Source organism: Trachinotus anak, unplaced genomic scaffold, assembly GCF_046630095.1.
Source record: "Trachinotus anak isolate AG129_WGS33_773 ecotype Australia unplaced genomic scaffold, CSIRO_AGI_Tana_v1 ptg000018l, whole genome shotgun sequence".
NCBI classification, from domain to species: Eukaryota; Metazoa; Chordata; class Actinopteri; order Carangiformes; family Carangidae; genus Trachinotus; species Trachinotus anak.
In genome coordinates, this window is record NW_027273869.1 from 20,082,342 (window position 1) to 20,101,654 (window position 19,313).

At 43.4% G+C, this 19,313-nt stretch overlaps 2 protein-coding genes and 2 non-coding genes across 4 annotated transcripts; all 4 read left to right on the plus strand.

The window, feature by feature from the left end:
* Positions 1 to 327: 327 nt before the first annotated feature.
* On the plus strand, positions 328 to 4,668 carry rpl18a (ribosomal protein L18a). Its single transcript, XM_071502064.1, has 5 exons — positions 328 to 441; positions 1,769 to 1,948; positions 2,644 to 2,773; positions 4,163 to 4,272; positions 4,515 to 4,668. Exons 1-5 carry the CDS (start codon positions 424 to 426, stop codon positions 4,605 to 4,607), a joined length of 531 nt encoding a protein of 176 aa, XP_071358165.1. The 5' UTR covers positions 328 to 423; the 3' UTR covers positions 4,608 to 4,668.
* On the plus strand, positions 1,567 to 1,698 carry LOC139635594 (small nucleolar RNA SNORA68). Its single transcript, XR_011694266.1, has one exon. It is a non-coding gene; the product is annotated as a small nucleolar RNA SNORA68 (small nucleolar RNA).
* LOC139635595 (small nucleolar RNA SNORA68) lies at positions 2,857 to 2,988 on the plus strand. Its single transcript, XR_011694267.1, has one exon. It is a non-coding gene; the product is annotated as a small nucleolar RNA SNORA68 (small nucleolar RNA).
* Positions 4,669 to 10,727: 6,059 nt separating the features above from the next.
* On the plus strand, positions 10,728 to 15,594 carry LOC139635573 (protein TsetseEP-like). The gene is made up of 5 exons (XM_071503042.1): positions 10,728 to 10,752; positions 11,282 to 11,389; positions 12,459 to 12,522; positions 13,116 to 13,212; positions 14,366 to 15,594. The coding sequence occupies exons 1-5, from the start codon at positions 10,728 to 10,730 to the stop codon at positions 14,879 to 14,881; spliced, it is 810 nt and encodes a 269-aa protein (XP_071359143.1). The 3' UTR covers positions 14,882 to 15,594.
* The last annotated feature ends 3,719 nt before the right edge of the window (positions 15,595 to 19,313 follow it).

Genomic DNA, 19,313 nt, shown 5'->3' on the forward strand with positions numbered 1-19,313 from the left:
TGGACTGGATTATGATTAATTGAAATTATATCTGTTTTCACAGAGATGTATTTAATGAACAGAGGTTTTAAATAGTGTTGGTGCTTTTACTTTCCAGTGGTTTCAGAATAATACAACAGTTTGCTATTAACTCTAACTTTTCTTTCCACACTGTGGTAGAAACAGTCAAATCCATCACATGAAATCAGAATTTAATTATTTTCTAATGACCCTGTAAAATATCAACTGTACAAATGATAAACTACAGACTATAAACTACATTATAATAATGTGTGTGTTCATGCTCCACCCTGTCGAGTATGAAACCATCTTCAGGCCGCTCCTCCCTCCTCCCGCCCCCCCCCTCCCCGCTCCGTCCTCTTGACATGCGCAGTCTCCGCCCTTCTCCTTCCTCTTTTACTGTGGCAGTGAGCGAGAGACACCATGAAGGCGTCCGGCACAGTACGTAAAACCCTTTATTTAACCATTTCATCTTACCACACACGACCAGAAAGAGCAGATATATTCATATAAAGTTATATTCTAACGATTTATGGGTAAATGTTTCTAAAAAGTCCACGTTAAAGCGATAGTTTAAAGCGTTTTGGTCCCAGAGCTTCTGCGGCTACAACATGGCGTCCGCGGCACCATGTGGACGGTGTGCGGAGACGGGACGGTGTGTGTTTCACTGACTCTGATGTGTAATTATAAATATTCAGCTACGGTTAGAGACGAGCTGTTTCTCACTAAACACTAAATAGATTAGTAACCGTGTTAAAATTGACCGTCTGACATCACTAGTCTGGGTCACTAGTTTTTCCTTTGCAGAAAACCTGTTACAGACTGCCTCAGATATTTTAAACATAAATAACCTCCTATTATGTTTAGTTTAATTCTGCATATAGTGCTGTGTGCACCTGGGGACTGTGTTTACACTTTATTGTAAAACTTGGAGACAACATTAATCACCTTCTGATCTCATCATACTGGAAGATTATTTAATGTCATACAATAAATCACCAAAAATACTCCTGTAAAATATGACTTTATTAAGCCATGAAGAAACCCACACACCTGAGGCTGAATAAGGAGGCATTCATTCTGTCACGATCAATATCATCAGTTAATCTGCAGACTGTTCTCAATTGACTGATTCTTTAGGCTGTGGAACAGTGAAAATATCATTTTTATTTCCCAGAGTCCAAAGTGATGTTTTTATTCTTTGACCAACAGTCAACAACCCAGAGCTTCAGTTTACTGTAACGTATCTGATGAAGTGCACACGTCCTCACACTGGGAGATAGTTGACTAAAGCAATTCATGGATTATCAAAATAGTTGCATATTAATTTTCTGTAGATTAAATAACGGATCAATTGTTGTGTAAATAAAGGTTTAACTCTAAAATATGAACACTTAACAATTAAAGTGACTCAATGTCACATACAGAGAAAAACACACAAAGTAAACATTGATGAATAAAAGAGATAAAGTGGCTGAAGTGAAAGTTAAGTTCATTAGGTCACATTTTACTAACAAGCCTGCACTGGATCCACATGTGATTGATCAGATGAATGAAGTCTCTACATTTGCACCCAAACCCAAAGGTCACATCATGTCGGTGGTCTGACTGTGTCTGGTGTGCAGACAGAAAACTGATCCTTGTCGCCTTTCTCTGCTGCTGCGGTGCCTTAGAAAGTGAATCCAAGGGTCAACACCTGGGACTGTGAACGCCTTGTGCACTTCAGTGTTTATGTGATTATACTAACAGCGTTTTTTTCTGCACACAGCTTAGGGAGTATAAAGTCATTGGGCGTCTGCTGCCCTCTGCCAAGAACCCTGCCCCTCCTCTGTACCGGATGAGGATCTTTGCCCCCAACCATGTCGTGGCCAAGTCCCGCTTCTGGTACTTCGTCTCCCAGCTGAGGAAGATGAAGAAGGCCTCTGGAGAGACAGTCTACTGTGGCCTGGTAGGTGTCAGCACATGAGAGGTTCAGCTTGTCGCTGTGAGGAGGCTGCACAGGTTAAAGTGGTGACTGGGTGATGTTCACCCTCTGGACTGAGCCCTCAGACCTGAGTTTGAAGTCTGTTGTTGTCAGTGGTCAGGTCTGTGAAGGCACCGTGAGAGGAGCGTTCAGATCTGTCATTCCCTGTGTAATGACGTTCAGACAGTGACGTCCTGTTGTCTCAGTGTTTGTCTGAATGTTTCAGACTGTCCTTCACTTGTAAATCTCTTTGGAGGTTTTTCACGTTAACATCAAACCCTGAACTCAGGCTGCAGCTGATTTTCATTAGTATTTAATCTCAATCATCACATGAGATGAAGAAAAGCAGCAAAGCCTCATTAAGAAGCTGGAACTTGGTTCTGTTTGACATTTTGTGTAAACAGTGAGTTGAATAATTAATCAGTCATAAAACAGTTTGATTATTTTTCTATTTTGTGACCTGTTGTTCAGTTCAGTGTGGGCAGCCTGTAACCTGTGTGACTCACATGATGAAGGGTTGTTGCTGTTTTCTAATGATGTGGTTTCATCCATGTGACTGAATTATAACGAACCTTTAGTCCAGTTTGGCGGTTTGCTTGATTAAAAACAAACCCTCCAGTTGTTCAGTGAACCTGCTGATATGTGAATTCTGACGTTCTGCTGCTGTTGTCCTGGTCCAGGTCCATGAGAAGACCCCTCTGAAGGTGAAGAACTTCGGTATCTGGCTGCGTTACGACTCTCGCAGCGGAACCCACAACATGTACAGAGAGTACAGAGACCTGACCACCTCTGGAGCCGTCACTCAGTGCTGTGAGTACACACGCCACAATTTACTGACCGACAAGCCTGCACTGGATCCACATGTGATTGAACAGATGAATGAAGTCTCTACATTTGCACCCAAACCCAAAGGTCACATCATGTCGGTGGTCTGACTGTGTCTGGTGTGCAGACAGAAAACTGATCCTTGTCGCCTTTCTCTGCTGCTGCGGTGCCTTAGAAAGTGAATCCAAGGGTCAACACCTGACCGTGAACGCCTCATCGTGTGTGTGTGTGTGTGTGTGTGTGTGTGTGTGTGTGTGTGTGTGTGTGTGTGTCACAGAATAAACTGGTTTGATTGAAGCAGCAGAGGAAGAAATGTTCTGACATCTTCAAAAACAAGTTTGATATGAGGGCTACAGATCTTTGATCAGATTTAATAGAATTAGTTTTTACATGTTCAGAAATTAAACATCAATATTTCCTCAGTTTTTATTTCCTGTCCTGAAAGAAATGGAACCAAAGCTGAATAATTTGTCACTAAAAAGACGACTGGGTTTTTTAAATCATGGCCCATGAATCTTTTGAATCCGTCTGAGTTTAACTGTAACTTCACTGTCAGACCTGATGAGCAGCAGGTCGTGTGGTGTCGTTAAATTCTGATGCTGCAGATGAAACAGATTTCAGACTCTGTGAATCCTGACATTTCTATCAGTGGCTTTATCAGAGTAATGAGTCAGAGACAGGAACACGGGAGGGGATGGATCTGGATCAGTCCAGACTGAGGTTTGTTCTGTGGTAGTTTATCTCCTGAGCTGACAGAAAAACTAAAATAATTATATATATATATATAATTATTTTAGTTTTTCTGTCAGCTCAGGAGATAAACTACCATTAAGTACTGCAATTATCATTTTAATTACCAGTTAATCTGCTGATGTTTTATTAATCGATGGATCTTGAGATGTCTGTGACCAACAGAGCCAAACAAAGATTCAGTTTATCGTCATGTTTGATTAAGAAAAGCACAAATCCTCATATTTGACACATTTGCTTTAAAAATGACTAAAGATTAAATTATTAAAATATTTGCTAATGTGTTGATTTAATCGTTGCAGCTCTAACACTGTTCACTAGTTATTCTAGTAACTAGACCAGTTTCCAGTAGTTGAGTTGGTTTTAGTTTCGTCGCTGCTGCAAGTTTTCATATCAAACCCAAAACAAACAGCTGGAAGTACAGGTCTGTGAGAAGGTCACCATCATCGTCGTCGTCATCATCATCATGTGTGTGGTTTAGAAAGACACAGTGAAACACAGACCTGATACAGTGATGTTTTGTCTCCTGTTGGAGGATGAATAAAACCTGATGAAGACTCCGTGAACCTCTGAGACTTCATCGTGCAGTTCGTCTACATGTGTGAAACCGTCTTTGTCTTTCAGATCGTGATATGGGAGCTCGCCATCGTGCTCGCGCCCACTCCATCCAGATCATGAAGGTGCAGGTCATCCCCGCCAACAAGTGTCGCAGACCTGCCATCAAGCAGTTCCACGTGAGTCCACACACGTTTCTGTTCTCTGAGCACGCGGCGGGTCTCTCTCTGGACTGCCTCCACGTTTGTCAGATCCAGTTTAAAAACCCGCCAGACAAAAAGCCAGATTCCTCTTCCAGATTTCCAGCTTCCATCTTCAAACCTGGCGGTTCAGAAACTGGCGACATGATTAATAACTCTGGATTTTCTGACCCATTTAAAATGAGTTTCCTGAAAACTGTTCCCTCTGCTTCCTCCTGCAGGACTCCAAGATCAAGTTCCCTCTGCCCCACAGGGTCCTGCGTCGCCAGCACAAACCCCGCTTCACCACCAAGAGACCAAACACCTTCTACTAAACCAGTTTTTTCACTTTGTGCGGGAAATAATAAAACTTCTATAATAGAAGAAGGGACGTCACATATGAGTGGTTTTTACTTTAAAATAAAATTCATCCTGTTTGTCCCTGAACGCACCTCAACACCACACGACAGCAGATCGAGAGTTCCTGAAGGAAACGCTTGAGAATAAAGTCAAAAGTTTGAGCAGAAAAAGTTAAATGAATAAATGAACAATAACCAACTTAAATGGGTCAAACTAGTTTGTTAACCAAAGGTTAAAGACCTGAGTATTTGTTATATCTCCTCTGTACTCATTTTGTTTTTAGTGTAATAAACTTTGACTTCTGTTTCTGAACAGTGACAGTTGTAGGGTTTGTTTTTGGAAAATAGAGATTTTGAGAATTAAGTTGTAACAAAGAGAAAATTTGATGTTGGAAACAAAGTCAAGAAAAATAAATTAATCAAAAGCCATTAAATGAAACATACAACAAAGCTTAAAAACTGAATTATATAAAAATCAAAAACAACTTTTAAATTTGCACCTTTAAAAATATTTAGATTGATTTCCACCTGATTTTATTTTAACATTTTCATTGTGAAAAGTTGAGAAATATTTAAACTTGTTAAAATGAGAACTAACAAACCAACAGAATAACTTTGGTTTACTGCAGTTTGTCTCCCATCGGGACAATTTATTATACATGATGCACAAAAATATGTCAACAGTTTTCCCAATGAAATGAGGGTCAGAAAACCATCTGTCATCCTTCAATGTTTAATACATTTTATTTTAAAAAGTCACAAGAGGAGTTTGTCTAAAATAAAATGAAAACCCTTCATTTTTCACCTGGAGACATTTCTGCAGCTACATCAGATTTATTATCTAAACATCTGTAAACAATTAAACATCTGGTCAGATTCAGTTGAATGGTTCATAAAGATGGAGCCCAGTTGCCCTGACCTTTGACCTCTGGTGGACGCCACCCTCCATCCTGATGGTTGTGAAGCTGCGGCTGTTGCGTCATCTGTCCACGTGGTGGCAGTGTTGCCTAAGACATCGAGCTGCTGATAATCAGCTTCACACTGGTAATAATCAATCAGTTCAAGAAGTATCATTTAAAATGAGCAGACAATAAAGCAACAACCTCTACATTTAATTTAGAATTTTTAATTTTAACAAAATGTCCCAACAAAGACCAGAATAATATCCTGCTGCACAAATAGTGATTTAGTTATTTTACTGCTTCTACTTTTAGCTCTACTGTTGTATAAGTAGAATCAGGTGATGAGTTATTGTTATTGTCAGAGCTGTAGCTTTGGTTCGTTGTCTTCATCAGGTAAGAAAGAACCTGATGAAGGTCATGAGGCTGAAAATGACCTTTGATAATCTTTTCCCTTCTTCACAAACCTTTAAGGGAAAATTCCCACTTTACTGAAGGAGCTATTAGTAAATTTGAGCTATTGCTACATAGCTAACATTAGCATTAGCAGCTGTTTACTCACCAGTCTAGAAGAAACGTGAGTTCAGCATCAAACTTTATTCTTTACTCACCAACATCTGTCTCCAGAGGTGGAAATAAACACTAATGTTAACTCGTTCTTCTTTTATTTCTATTACTACTTTTCTTCTACTGAGGTTAGCATGCTAACCAGCTAGCTCTGGGCCCGGCCGCCTGTCGCTGTAGCCTCCAGTCTGAAGAAGCTAACCTCAGCTGTTAATGCTAATGTTAGCTATGTAGCAGTAAAACTTTAGCTCCTTTAAGGCCGACTGTTCTTTAGGATAAAACTTTCTGAAATTCAGTCAAAATACGTAAAACATGACCCAGTGTGTGGTACCTGTACTTTCTTGTATTTAAAACTCAGTTTGTTCATCACCAAAAAAGCCTCAGCACTTAATAAGTAGAAACACACACAAACAGGTAATAATGAGAATATATCAAGATAAAGTTTATTAAAAGATGTTTTTTCAGACTGTATTTGAACGTCTCCACAGAGCTGTCAGCTGAATGTGCAGAGGAAGTTTATTCTAAAGACGTGGAGCTCGATGGGCAAAGGTTCGACCACCGACAGATGTTCTGTTAAATCAGTGAACAGTTAAATAACCAACATCAAAAGGGCACGACGGAGTCTGCAGAGGGACAAGACTGGAGCTCTATGAAGGAGTCAGTGCATTTAAAGCCTTGTGAGTCAGAGTTTGATTTGGTACCAACACAAAGACATCAGGACTGCTGTGAAATGATCTTGTGAGGACTCTGGCAGCTGGACCAAATGTTGTTTGATTCAAAAGAGGTCAAAACTCAGCCACACTTGCAGTATATAGAAGAACTTAACTGTTCAGGGTCATCCTGACAAAGGCCACGAACTTCTCTTTGTCTCAACATAAGACCCATGGATGGATGGTCCCTCTCTCCAGTTATCCGGTTCCTCCTGGGGGATCTCGAGTTGTTCCCAGGCCAGATGGGATTTGTCGTCCCTCCAGCAGGTTCTGGGTCTACCCGGAGGTTTGCTCCCAGTTGGACCTGCCTGGAGAACCTCCACAGGAAGGAGCCCGGGAGGCATCCAGACCTGATGCCAGAACCACCTCAACTGGCTCCTTTCGACATGAAGGAGCAGCGGCTCTACTCCGAGGTGAGACATACTTTTTTTTTTCAGATGTTTTATAAATTAAACAGTTACTGTGACTTTATAAATAATGGTGAGCTGCAGACCTAGTTAGCATTATGCTAAAGTGCTCCCTCTCAGAGCTGCTGACATGACTGAAGACTCTTAATGTTGGTTAAGAATAAACTTTATGACTGAACTGCACAAACCCAGTTGACAGTGATGTTTAGATGACTCAGATTTTGAGCTGGACTTTGGCCAAGTGGGATGATGTGTGTTTAACCTGCAGGCTTTAGGTAGAAGGTGGAAGCTCATTATAATAATATGATGTTTGGCTCATTATCAGGCAGCGTGCTGGGAGCAGGCTGGTGTTCCAGTGTGAGAGGTGGAGGTACTGTAGAGTTTGACGGGCGTTAACTGGGCGTGTGTGGAGGAGACGGAGCAGTGGGTGGCTGCAGAGAAAGACCTCACTCAGTGATGGAAAACATTCTTTTCAATGAGTCACAGTCATAAACATGTAAAATCATTACAGATACATGAAAAAAAGTCTGACTTCACCCTGAAGTATGTGAAACTCACTCCAAACCAAACAGCAGAAAAATGGGACTCAAGCTGGTGATTCTGATGGTTAATTAAATTCTAATATACAGCTGCATGTTTATGAGCCGGATCCAACTATTAGTGCTCGCTTAGCAGCAACATTTTCCATTATTTGTGAGCAGCTCCTTACAGAGCACTTCTGACAGGAAACAGGTTATAGTTTTAGAAATCAATTCCATACAAAGACGTTCAGTATATACTGCAGCTTTTTATTGTGGGAATTAAAAGACTGTTTAGAAATACATTTAAACGTTCTCAGGGTTTCGAGCTCTCTGACTCCACAGAAAGTTAAAGTTAGTGCTTCCCAGTGGAGCTCATTGTGAAAGCAAAATCGACAAGAACTCAGAGGCCATTAAAATATAACTGGCTGTGCTTTCTGCCCGACATAAATGTTTGAAATACTGGAGACTTCCCACTGCAGATGAAATACTTTTCATGAAGTGCAGCCCTGCTAATGGCTCTCACACATAACGCTACACAGAAAATATGACGGTTGAGTTTTAATGCGATGTTTGAGGTCAAAAGATGGTGCGAGAGTAATCACGTCCTGCTGTGAAGGAAAAAGAATCTCAGTGTGGGGCCATTATTTTCAGTCTTTGGACCCTAACCCTGGACTTGTTACCATCTCCACATTAAAACCCAAGAGTCTGTTATTGTCTTTCTGTAGACACCTGGAGGTCAATATTGTCTCTACATGGAAACCCAGGAGTCGTTATCGTCTTGGAGTCAATAGTCAATCATTACCATTCGTTATCATCACCATGTGAACACCTGGGAGTCCGTGGACTTGTGTTCTCTACATGGACACCTTGGAGTCCTGATTGTGAACACATGGACACCTGGAAATCAATACCAGCTTTAAGGGGACACACTGGAGTTGTTGGTGTCTCTACATGGAAAGGTGGGGGTTGATATCGTCTTCTCTGATGAGTACAGTGTCACAGAAATGGACAAAAACTCAGATTGTAATGATCCAGAATTCACCCAAAAGAGTCAAACTTTATAATCAAACAGCAAATATTGAATCAGTTTGTCCAGAGACGTTATCAAACAGAGCAGCTGTAGTCATTCGGCATCATGAGTGGCCTCCTGTATGCGATGCTGCCTGTGTGCCGGGGGTTTCGTGTAGCTCTGTGTTGACTTCCTTCACACTGAGGAGATCGTGACTCCAGCTCTGAGGGTTGGGGCTGACCACAGTCTGGTCTCAGCCTCTGCCAGGTTTACTGTTCTGCGGCGTGGGCCGAAGGCTTGAGGCAGCCGCGAGGCTTTGTGGATCCCTGGACTTCCAAGAACGCTCTGTGGGCACAGAGTGGCAGAGACCTTAAGCCACAAAATCCACAGGGCATAAAGGCTGTCAGTGTCTTCAGGAAGCAGCTGCCAGGTCGAGATGAGGATGATGGATGTAGAGGAGGTGGTAGGTGGAGAGGTCGACTGGTGAAGAAGGGAAAAGTTATTATTTAACCTGCTGCAAAGACGCTGTGGTGGGGGACTGACTCTGGACTTCTGTAACCTTTGTTACAGAAGTCACAGCTCAGTTTCAGATGTCGCACCTGGAAGACTTTGATGGTGTTTCTGTTTGTACCTACAGGAGATGACAGAAGTCGTGTAAAGACCGAAAGAAGTTTCTCATCTCAGACTTTTTGACCCCCCTGTATCTATGAACATGCTAGCCCCAGCCAGGTTCAATACACCGTCAGGCAGCCTGGCTTGCTAACTGCAAGCCTCACTAGCTTAGCCTTTAATTGGACAACACAGTGTAAGAAAGAGACATATTTGTTGCACAGACTCTGTATCAGAACTGTCCTTAAACCAGTCGTAGTAGTTCATCCTTTACTTTGAGCTGAACATATTTTTGTGCTTTAGAGACGATTGGTCAAGGCCACAAGTCTGAGCTTTGTTCACCACAGTTGAACTCACTTATTTTCCTCTCATGAGCAAATCCACAAATTATGGCAGGTCCATTTCAATTAATTGATTTCAGTCCGAAGTTTGCTGCCATAAATACTGGTTTAACTGGGCACTTAGTCTTAGCTCTGTTTCTCCACTGTCACAATGAGGGTTATATGTTATAGTTATTATATGAAACTGGGGGTCAACCAAATAATGTGGTTGGACTTGTCACATAAAATCATCAATAAGCTCATCAGATTTTAGTAGTAGGTCTAAAACAACTTGTAATTATTACCACTGTGGCAAGCTGGTGTTTAAATAATCTTTGTAACACTCCAAGTGGAGGTCAAGATTTTCCTGAGAGGTTTCCTTACAGAGAAAAAAAGCAGAGAGCATGTTTTAAAAACAGAAGTACCTTTCTTCAGAGCGGAGAAAGGGAGAAGAGTAACAGCCAGCTCAGCTATCGGCAGCATGGCAGAATCCACAACCTGCTGACTCAGATTCAGCCCGTTTGATTGACTGGCTTTAAGTTTGCCCAGTTTTCTGCAGGAGGAGAGCGAAGCGCGGACAAACCAGGACTGAACCCAGACCACGTCTACGTTCTGCTGCAGAGGAATGTGCTAAAAGCTCCGTCCACATCAGCCAAACACTTTCCCTCGCATTAATGTTTCTCAGAACCTCCCACGAATCTTCGGACCTGCCAGAGCCAAGATGACATGTAATCACAAAGATCAACAAAGCCTTAACAGCTTTTACAGAGGATCACCATGACCAGCTACAGGCCAGCTTTCTAAAGAGATGGAAACACACACATACAGCTGGTTGTGAAAGGCGAATCATTTTCTGATGCCTAGAACACAGGGTTTTTGTGCAACGAATCAGGAAACACAGTTTTCTAAAGAACTGAACTGTTTGTGCCAGAAAAAGTTCATCGTTTCAAAGTGTTAGATTCAGTCTCAACAGCGACATCTGGTGGCCAAAGCCTGGTACTGCAACCGTGTTAAAGGACTGGAGGGCAGACTGAATGAAACAGGTGGAGGTGTGTAAATGACTGGAACACCAAGTGACTGTGGTAAAAAGGAGCGGGCAAAAGGCTGACAGAAGACAGACAGGGGGTAAAAGTAGAGTGAAGGCTAGAAAGCTACAGCTGCAAGTGAGATGGGCCTGAGTATCTACCTGGGAGCTAACGAGGGAATGAGGACCAGGTGAGCAGGGGTGTGTGGGGCAGGTGGGAGTGGCAGGGTCTGAATGACAGGTGGCAGGCAGAGAAAGACTAACTGAATGAACATGAATGAACTGTGACATATTGAAACAGTCTGGACCAAAGTGGTGGATCGACTGAATGACACATCCTGTGGTCAGTTTTCATGGGGAAAGAACCACATGTACGACTGAAACGACCTGATTGAGTTCTGGCTGGAGACCTTTGTTGCTCTGTCAACAAGTTTCTTGTGTTTCTTGTGTTTCTCTGCTGTTGACTGTTAACCTAACTGTGACTGATTGAGCCTTGTGCTGCCGTTCTGACTTACAGCTGACTCTGCTGCATTGATTTTAACTGTCCATCATGAGTGTGACAGTGCAATGCTAAATCTGTGGAGCAGGCTTTAAGGTCCTCGTGTTAATGTGTAGTTTAACAACAGCAGTTAACAAGAAAACAGAAGCTTTATTTGCTACGGCCACTAGATGTCACCTGACAACAAAACCTAACTGTGGGTCATAATAACCTGCTGACAGATGACCTGTGGGCTCGTTTGTTACAGGACAGTCTCTTTGTTTAAGAAGATTTTCTCTCTTGTGATTAAGTTTAAATTCATTAATAAAGATAAAAATATCAAAAGAAACAGAGGGAAGTCAGTAGATAATAGATGAGAGGAGGAAACTGACGATGATGAAATGTTCTTCAGTTCTTACAAAACAGTTTCAGTTGTGCTTGTGTTGCATATGTAATGATACATAATAATATATAATAATGATCCCACTCAGTAGTACTCCAGCAGACAGAATCTTTACAAAGAGGACAGCTGGATGAACGAGGGGGTTACCGGGGTCCCAACAGGCTGATCAGGCCATGACTGTAATCTCCATGGTAAACTTCACTTGAAAATGAAAAATGAGCTCATCTTGAGTCATGTTAACTTTCATAAAACATCTCATAATAACACTGAGCACAGAGCAGAGTTACATAAAGCCCCGTGTTTGAAGCGGCTCCAGGTTCGTTGGTTTTCAGGCCTCTGGACTGTCAAACGCAGCGCTGCTCGTTTGTTTGACGATAAGTGGACTCCTCCCCCGTCCTGACCCAGGTCCAGACAGCTTTCATCTGAAGTCTCACTCTGATGAAACGCACTGTCAGCTCCCATCGACGCCACAATGAGGCTGCAAACCGGACTCACAGAGGAGGCTTTATTCACAGAGAGGACGCTCACTGAAAACGGGAGGGAGGACTTTGAACTTTCTGCCCGTCGTATCTGTTACAACAGTCCAGTCCACAGGCTTGGAGCAGCGAGGAACTTTGACAGAGAAGAAAAAAAGAAGAAAAAATCCTTGCTCGTGGCGCCAGGATGGTGGGGAATCAGGAAGACGCTGGGATGAAGAAGGAGGGAGGAGAAACTTCAAGGTGATGGAAGTAAAGATTTAACAGCACATCAGCTTAAAGTGGAGAGAGGAGGGAAGGTGATGCACCGACTTTATTTTGGCATCAATAAAAATGTGGCAGTGACAGATTAATTTTGTCTTTGCTTGTTCAGTTCGTTACTTCTGAATTTCCTCCTGTTCATCCAGCTTTGATCAGGAACGCTCCAACCTTCACGTCAGTACTGTCCCTGCGTAGTTGGGCCAACTGTGGGTCAGTGTCGGCACCCTCGGCTGTGTTCTGGCACTGAAACATACAACAGCTGCCAGATTTGGATCGTGGATGCGACTTTGGGCCAGTTTGAGCTGAGAATCAGTTTTTGTGGAATCAAACCTGTGATTTCTGAGGCATCATTCACCCAGAGTACAACACCCAGGTGTATCGGATTGAAGCACCTGGCCTACCGTGCAGGACTCTTAGGAGACTAATTTAACAGGTAACAACAGAAACATGATGCTGCCTGGATTATGTTTTCATCAAGATTGTGAAGAATTGTTTATATCTGAAAACCAACATATTTCATTGGTTTTCTTACACTGATATTCTTCTTCTTCTCATCTAACTCTTGAAAGACAACAAATAGGTGTCTTTTCCTCTTTCGTCCCAGCAAGCGCTGGATGTCCTTCAAAGACGTTGGACTCTAATGACACGTTGGACAGACGTTAAAGTTTTGTTGGAAATGAAAATCAGGTTGGATTACGTATCTGGATACAGATCAGGTTTTTATACCAGGTGTAAACAGGTGTGTTCTGAAAGAAAATCACAGAATCCTGAACCTGTCAAACCTGACGACGAATCGTCCTCAGACCCTCATCAGGCAAACTTCACAAAGACAAACCGTATAAAGGCTACAGGCTCTCACCTTGGAGGAAAACCAGCCAATCAGAGGACAACAACGACAATGTAGCTCAATGAGCTCCTCAAATGTCTCTTTGAATGACTCTTACAGTTGTAAACATACATAATAAATGGACCAATATTATAGAGAGCAGGTTGATGTTGTACAGTGAGGCTCTCTCCATATGACACCTGTTGTCTTTCAAAGAAAGGAAAATGACTTTCTTCACCGATTTATTGTGACTTACGAGGCACAAAATAAACCCATCTCTCATTCATTTTAAGGGACTTTGCTCCACTTTCTGAAATAAAGTGCAGTTAATTAATCAGCTGGTTGTACCGGCTCCATGCAGACTCTCCTCTGCCTCTCTCAGGCTGAAGCTTCTTCTTCTTTGGTGGCCTGGAAACCTTGGTGTTGTTGTTCAGGTCTGCCGGACGCTCGCTCACACTTCAAACACTGTCCGGTTGTTTTTGGAGAGACTTCAGCTGGACGTGTCCCACTCCGTTAGCATCCGCGCTGCTAGGAGTTAATCAATGCAGCCTCGTTACAGGAGAGGATGTTGGTTTAAAGACACAAATGTCAACAGACAGTTAAGAGCAGCTCGTTAATCCCATTAACATGCGTGAAAGTGTGTGTTTGTTCAGCTAATTGGGCCGAATTATTCAATTTGTGCGTTTTGGAAACGGTGTTTGGAGAGCTAATTTCTGCAGGACATTTTCCACAAAGAGAAGAAAGACAGAGCTGCTGTCTGACGCTGGAGTTTAAGAAAATAAACCAGATCGTGGAGACAGAAAAAGAAACTAAATGTAGTCCAAGTAGTGTCTGTAAGAGGCACAAATAGACTTTCATTTCATCAGTGGGAGCGGATGTAACCGACCTCTGTGTCTTCAGTGGATCAACTAAACTAGCTGTGAAGAAATCCTGCAACAAAACCTGCTGCAGAAAAACACTCACTGACAACACATTATATCTGATCTGTACACTGGTTCATGTTTGTGAGGCTCCTGATGAAGGTTTAGAAAACCACAACCTCACACTGGTCTTCTGTGTTGGGGTGAGAATCTGGGTGTGAAGCTTTTCAGTCTGCAGCTCAACAACTGACATTTTTTAAATGGACTTCTGTGATGTGAGCAACATGAACGTGGACGAAAAGCTGCAGCTACAGTGAGTTTATCATCACATCAAATATGTTAACGCCATCTGATGATGTTTGTGCAGCTCTCTTCACAGGGGGGCAGGAGAGCTCCACAACCCGCTGACAGACACAGACCTGATCAACCAGTCCCCCAACCAAACCTCCAACCAGCCCCCCAACCAGTCCTCCAACCAGTCCCCCAACCAGTCCTCCAACCAGTCCCCAAACCAGTCCCCCAACCAGTCCTCCAACCAGTCCCCCAACCAAACCTCCAACCAGTCCCCCAACCAGTCCTCCAACCAGTCCCCAAACCAGTCCCCCAACCAGTCCCCCAACCAAACCTCCAACCAGTCCCCAAACCAGTCCCCCAACCAAACCTCCAACCAGTCCCCAAACCAGTCCCCCAACCAAACCTCCAACCAGTTCCCAAACCAGTCCCCCAACCAAACCTCCAACCAGTCCCCCAACCAGTCCCCCAACCAGTCCCCCAACCAAACCTCCAACCAGTTCCCAAACCAGTCCTCCAACCAGTCCCCAAACCAGTCCTCCAACCAGTCCTCCAACTAAACCTGAACAACCATACAGGTCATTTCTCCTGAAATAGCGCCCCTATGGTGGCAGGTGTAGCAGACCTTGGTTGTCATGGTTACAATAATAAACACGTGGACTGGTGTACCTCTCCTCGTCACCATGGTTACTATAATAACAGTCATGTCTTGGTTAGGTTCAGGAAAAGATGGTGGTTTGGGTTAAAATAAGTTCTTCCTCAACATTAGACGATCTTTGTTGCCATGGTTACAGTAATAACAACGAACGGTCATGGATAATAGAAACAACATAAACTGCTCCTGTCACATGGGAATCGAACACCGCTCTCCTGGGTCATATTCATCCATCCACCCCAACCTCCTCCTGACGTGGACTTTGTCGCTCTATAAACTACGTCACCGCACTTTTCCCTTTGCTCCTGTCATCATCTCTACGACCACTAGATGTCGCCGAGCAACAGAACCTAACTATGGGTCATAGTGACCTGCTGACAGACGACCTATGATCTTGTTTGTTACAGGACAGACTGAAGAATCATGTTGTTGTTGCCGAGCTGTAAAACCACACACGGAGGCAACACTGTCGTACAAGTCATCGCTGCCAGATTATATTAATAAAATGAAGAACTGTTGAGCTCACTGTGAAGAAAAGTTTCAGGTGACAACATCAGGAAGGATGGAAGTGGGAAGGAAAGAAGGGAATAATAAAGGAAAGGAAGGAAGAAAAGAAAAAAGGTCATTGTTCAGTCATTTAAACCTCAGGAAAGAGACAGAGAGAGTCTGTGAGCTTCTGCCTGGTCGTGACGTCACTGTGAAGCTGGAGCTGCTCGGCGTCGTCCTCCTGTCTCTGTTATGTAACGCTGTGGGTGTGGTGGGCAGACGTCGTCTCTGCTGGAAATGATCTCCTCTTCTTCTCTGATCTGTTGATCGGCCTGTTTGTGTCTGTTGCTTGGAGCAGAGACAATCCGCACAACAACTACACAAACTAACAACACACCTCTCTGCTCATGTGAGAGAGACCCACTGTGTCAGCCTGATGATGTTTCAGTGTGGACACCAGCTGCTGCATCATGAGACCACAGATCCAACATCAGTCTCCTGCGGGACTGAAGGACCAGTTTCAGCTCACAGTCACTCTATGATCTCTGCTGTAGTTTCAGACCTTCAGGGTGGAGACTCGGGGTCTGGGTCTGGGCCTCCTGCAGCAGCAACACTGCATGTGGACCAGCACCAAAACCAGGACCAGCAGCACCAGCTCCAACAGGAGAAATATTAAAAGAAGAAGAAGAAGCAGACTCGTCTGCTCCTGTCAGGTGGAAATCTTTCCTAAAAACAACCTCGCAGCCAAATCCTGTGTCATCTTTCAGTCAGCTCTCCTCCTCTTCATCTGACACTCACGCTGGCATCTGAGCTCACCAAACCACAGCCTATAAATAACTCCACAGAGATGCTCTGAGTAATCCTGTTACTGTAGGACTGGCAGCTCCCAGTACAGTCACCCCAGAGCTTCCAGTCCTGCAGGAGACTAGAGTCTGGTTTGGACTCTGAGTGTCTGTGGTGGTTTTAGAGGAAGTCTGGGCATCAGCTCGATGACAGCAGCAGTGACCAGAAGATTTTACAGTAAACACTGTAAAAATACTCAGCAATACTTTCTACTTTCCAGCTAATTTCCTGGAAACTTTCCTGTGTTTGTCTGTAAACACAACTAAAACTTTCTCCATTTCACCTTTGATTAAAGCTACAAATAAAAGATGAATAATCATCTTTCAATTGTTAGATTATTTTGACTCATATGATAAAATCTGCTGTAGGTTTTATAAATTGTTAACATTCTGACTGCATCTTTTGATTTTCCCAGAGAAGCTGCAGTGACAGTTTTCTCTGTTTCCTGGTGATAAAGTGTTTAAAGCCGGAGCTGTTTTCCTGGACCATGCGTGGCTGCAGGTCTGACTAATCATTTCCACGTCCACCTGAACTGAGAACCTTCACACAAAGCTCCTACAGTTCAAATACCTGCAGCAGATCCTCCCTCTTCCTGTCACTGGATGTGTTTTACAGGATCCTGGGACGATGAATGGCTTGTTTCCTGCTGCCGAGATGTTCATCGCTCACCCTGACTGAGTGAACCCGGGAGGGGAGGACCAGGATCTAGCAGGACCGCTGATCCAGGATCAGCTGCTGCATAAATCTGTGAGCGGCTTTGTGACGACAGAAATGATCTGAGCGACATGGAATCAGTCCGGATCATGGAATCTTTACTGTGGTTGGCTCTTCACCTCAATGTGGACTGCACTGATCAGTGAAATAAAAGCTGATTGATTGGAAACTGGTTTTTTATCCAGCTAATGTCTGAACGTCCACAGAGGTTGAATATAAAAGTAGGAAGCTGCAGGTTTTCAGTATTTCAGAGTGGATGTGGTTTCAGAGAGACCTCTATCTGCTCCAGCGCTGAGAGGATGATGAAGTGCAGGGTGGACAGTCTGTGACCTCTCAGACTTCAGGAGTCCACTGAGCAGAGACAGGAACCGGAGGCGTCTGCAGGTCCCTCACCTCGACGTGGACTCGATGAAAAGGTGTGAAGCTGTTTGTCTGACGTTGACACCGTCTTCAGCCTGGACCTGCAGACGGAGCGAAGTCATTTTTTATTTTACACATTTACTGTAAAAATGAACTTTTTACAAAATTCTTCTGTTTTTATTTCAGAGAGAAAATAAAAATCTGGAGTTTATTAGTGTTTGATCATTAAAGGCTAAAAAAATATTTTCTTTTGTTTGGTTTTGGTTTTGCTCCTGCAGATTCATGGTCCACACACACACACACACACACACACACACACACAGTGAGTGTGTGTGTGTGTGTGTGTGTGTGTGTGTGTGTGAGCAGAGGAACAACCTGGAACACCTGTGCAGGTGAAGACCAGAGAAAACTGAAGAGTCACTGAAACACCAACATGAAACTAAAGCAGCAGTTTCCTCTGATGGTTGTTAGTTTGTCTCAAACTGCTCTGAATGTTCTGATGTTTTCTAAAGTTAGAAGTTATTGTCACTAAGACATATATATAAATATATATATGTACAGGTATAAACAGTGCAGGAGAGGAAGTTGCCCACAGAGCTTCTACAAAGGAACACAACATCAAATACACAGAAACCTGGAGTAGATCTGACAACTTCAGGGTTAAAGCTGTGGGCAGGTTAACAGTTAAAAGATTAACTGTTTCTTAACTAACTCAACTGTTTCTGACACAGACCCCTGAGCCTGAGGTAAAGTGTGTGACCTGTCCTCTGTGACCTGTGACCTGTCCTCTGTGACCTGTGACCTGTCCTCTCCTCCCCCCTCAGGACAAACTGCTGCACCACCCACAGATCCTCCTCTTCAGTTGTTATTCTCCAGATTTTTTCTGACTGTTATCATGAGTCTTTTTTCAGCCGCTCATCATTAAAACCTCTTCACTCATGTTCCCGTCATCGTCCTAGCTCGGTCGGGACTATGTGTCCCATGATGACATGTTGTCAGGAGCCAGCAGAGTCTCAGCATCCTGGACCCCGAGTCGGGGAGTCTGAGCCTCTCCCTGCTCACAATCAAAACAAGGAAGAGGAGCTTTCAGCGCACGGCTCCACACCCAGAGAGAGTAACCCGAGCCGGGGTGGATCACACAGCCAGCGTCCTCCTGGAGCCTGGAGGACGGGTGGAAGAGCGAACAGCGAGTTTCTTTACAGCTCTGCAGAGAAAAACACACACAGATAAGAGTCAGTTTACTGGGTCAGTTTCCTGTACGAGAAGAGGACTGGGAATAAACCAGTTTAAATGTTGGTCCTGCAGCTAAACCAGGTCAAAGATTAACACGAGTGACTGGATTTAATCTGAAGTTCATGAAGTTTTTTTTTTTTCTCACAGGACAATACATCAGTTTAATCATTTGAAGCTTCATGGTTCTCACCTTTTAATTAGTGTGAAAAAAGTCAGCTGGATTGTGTCTAGAGTCACACGGGGCAGAAACAATACAGGATCTACTCTTTAAAATATGGCACCACGGGTCAAACACTGCACAGGGTCCCCAATGACTCCTGACAAACCCACAGAGATTCATCAACATCTCTGCAGCTCTATGCAGATTTTCAGCCTCTTTTAGCTCCTGGTTTTGGTTTGGTGTGTCCCAGACTCAGTCAGAGCAGCTGGAGGAGACCAAACACAGAGCTATCAGAGGGAACTGAGCGGGATCAGGTTAATGTTCTCCATCATCTCAGGGAGAACACTGATCTCTGCTCACCTCTCTTATAACTAAACACCGGCTCTGTTGTGTTTTGAATTATGGTTTAATTTCTGATGGAAGGTCAACTTCACTGTCAGAATATTTGTTTGTGTGAACGTGAAGCTGAAAACACAAGAGATACAAGTTTTTTTGGAGAGTTTAACCACAGCAGTGAGTCTGTGGAGTATATATGTACAGATACATCAGCACATTTCAATAAACACTGATGGA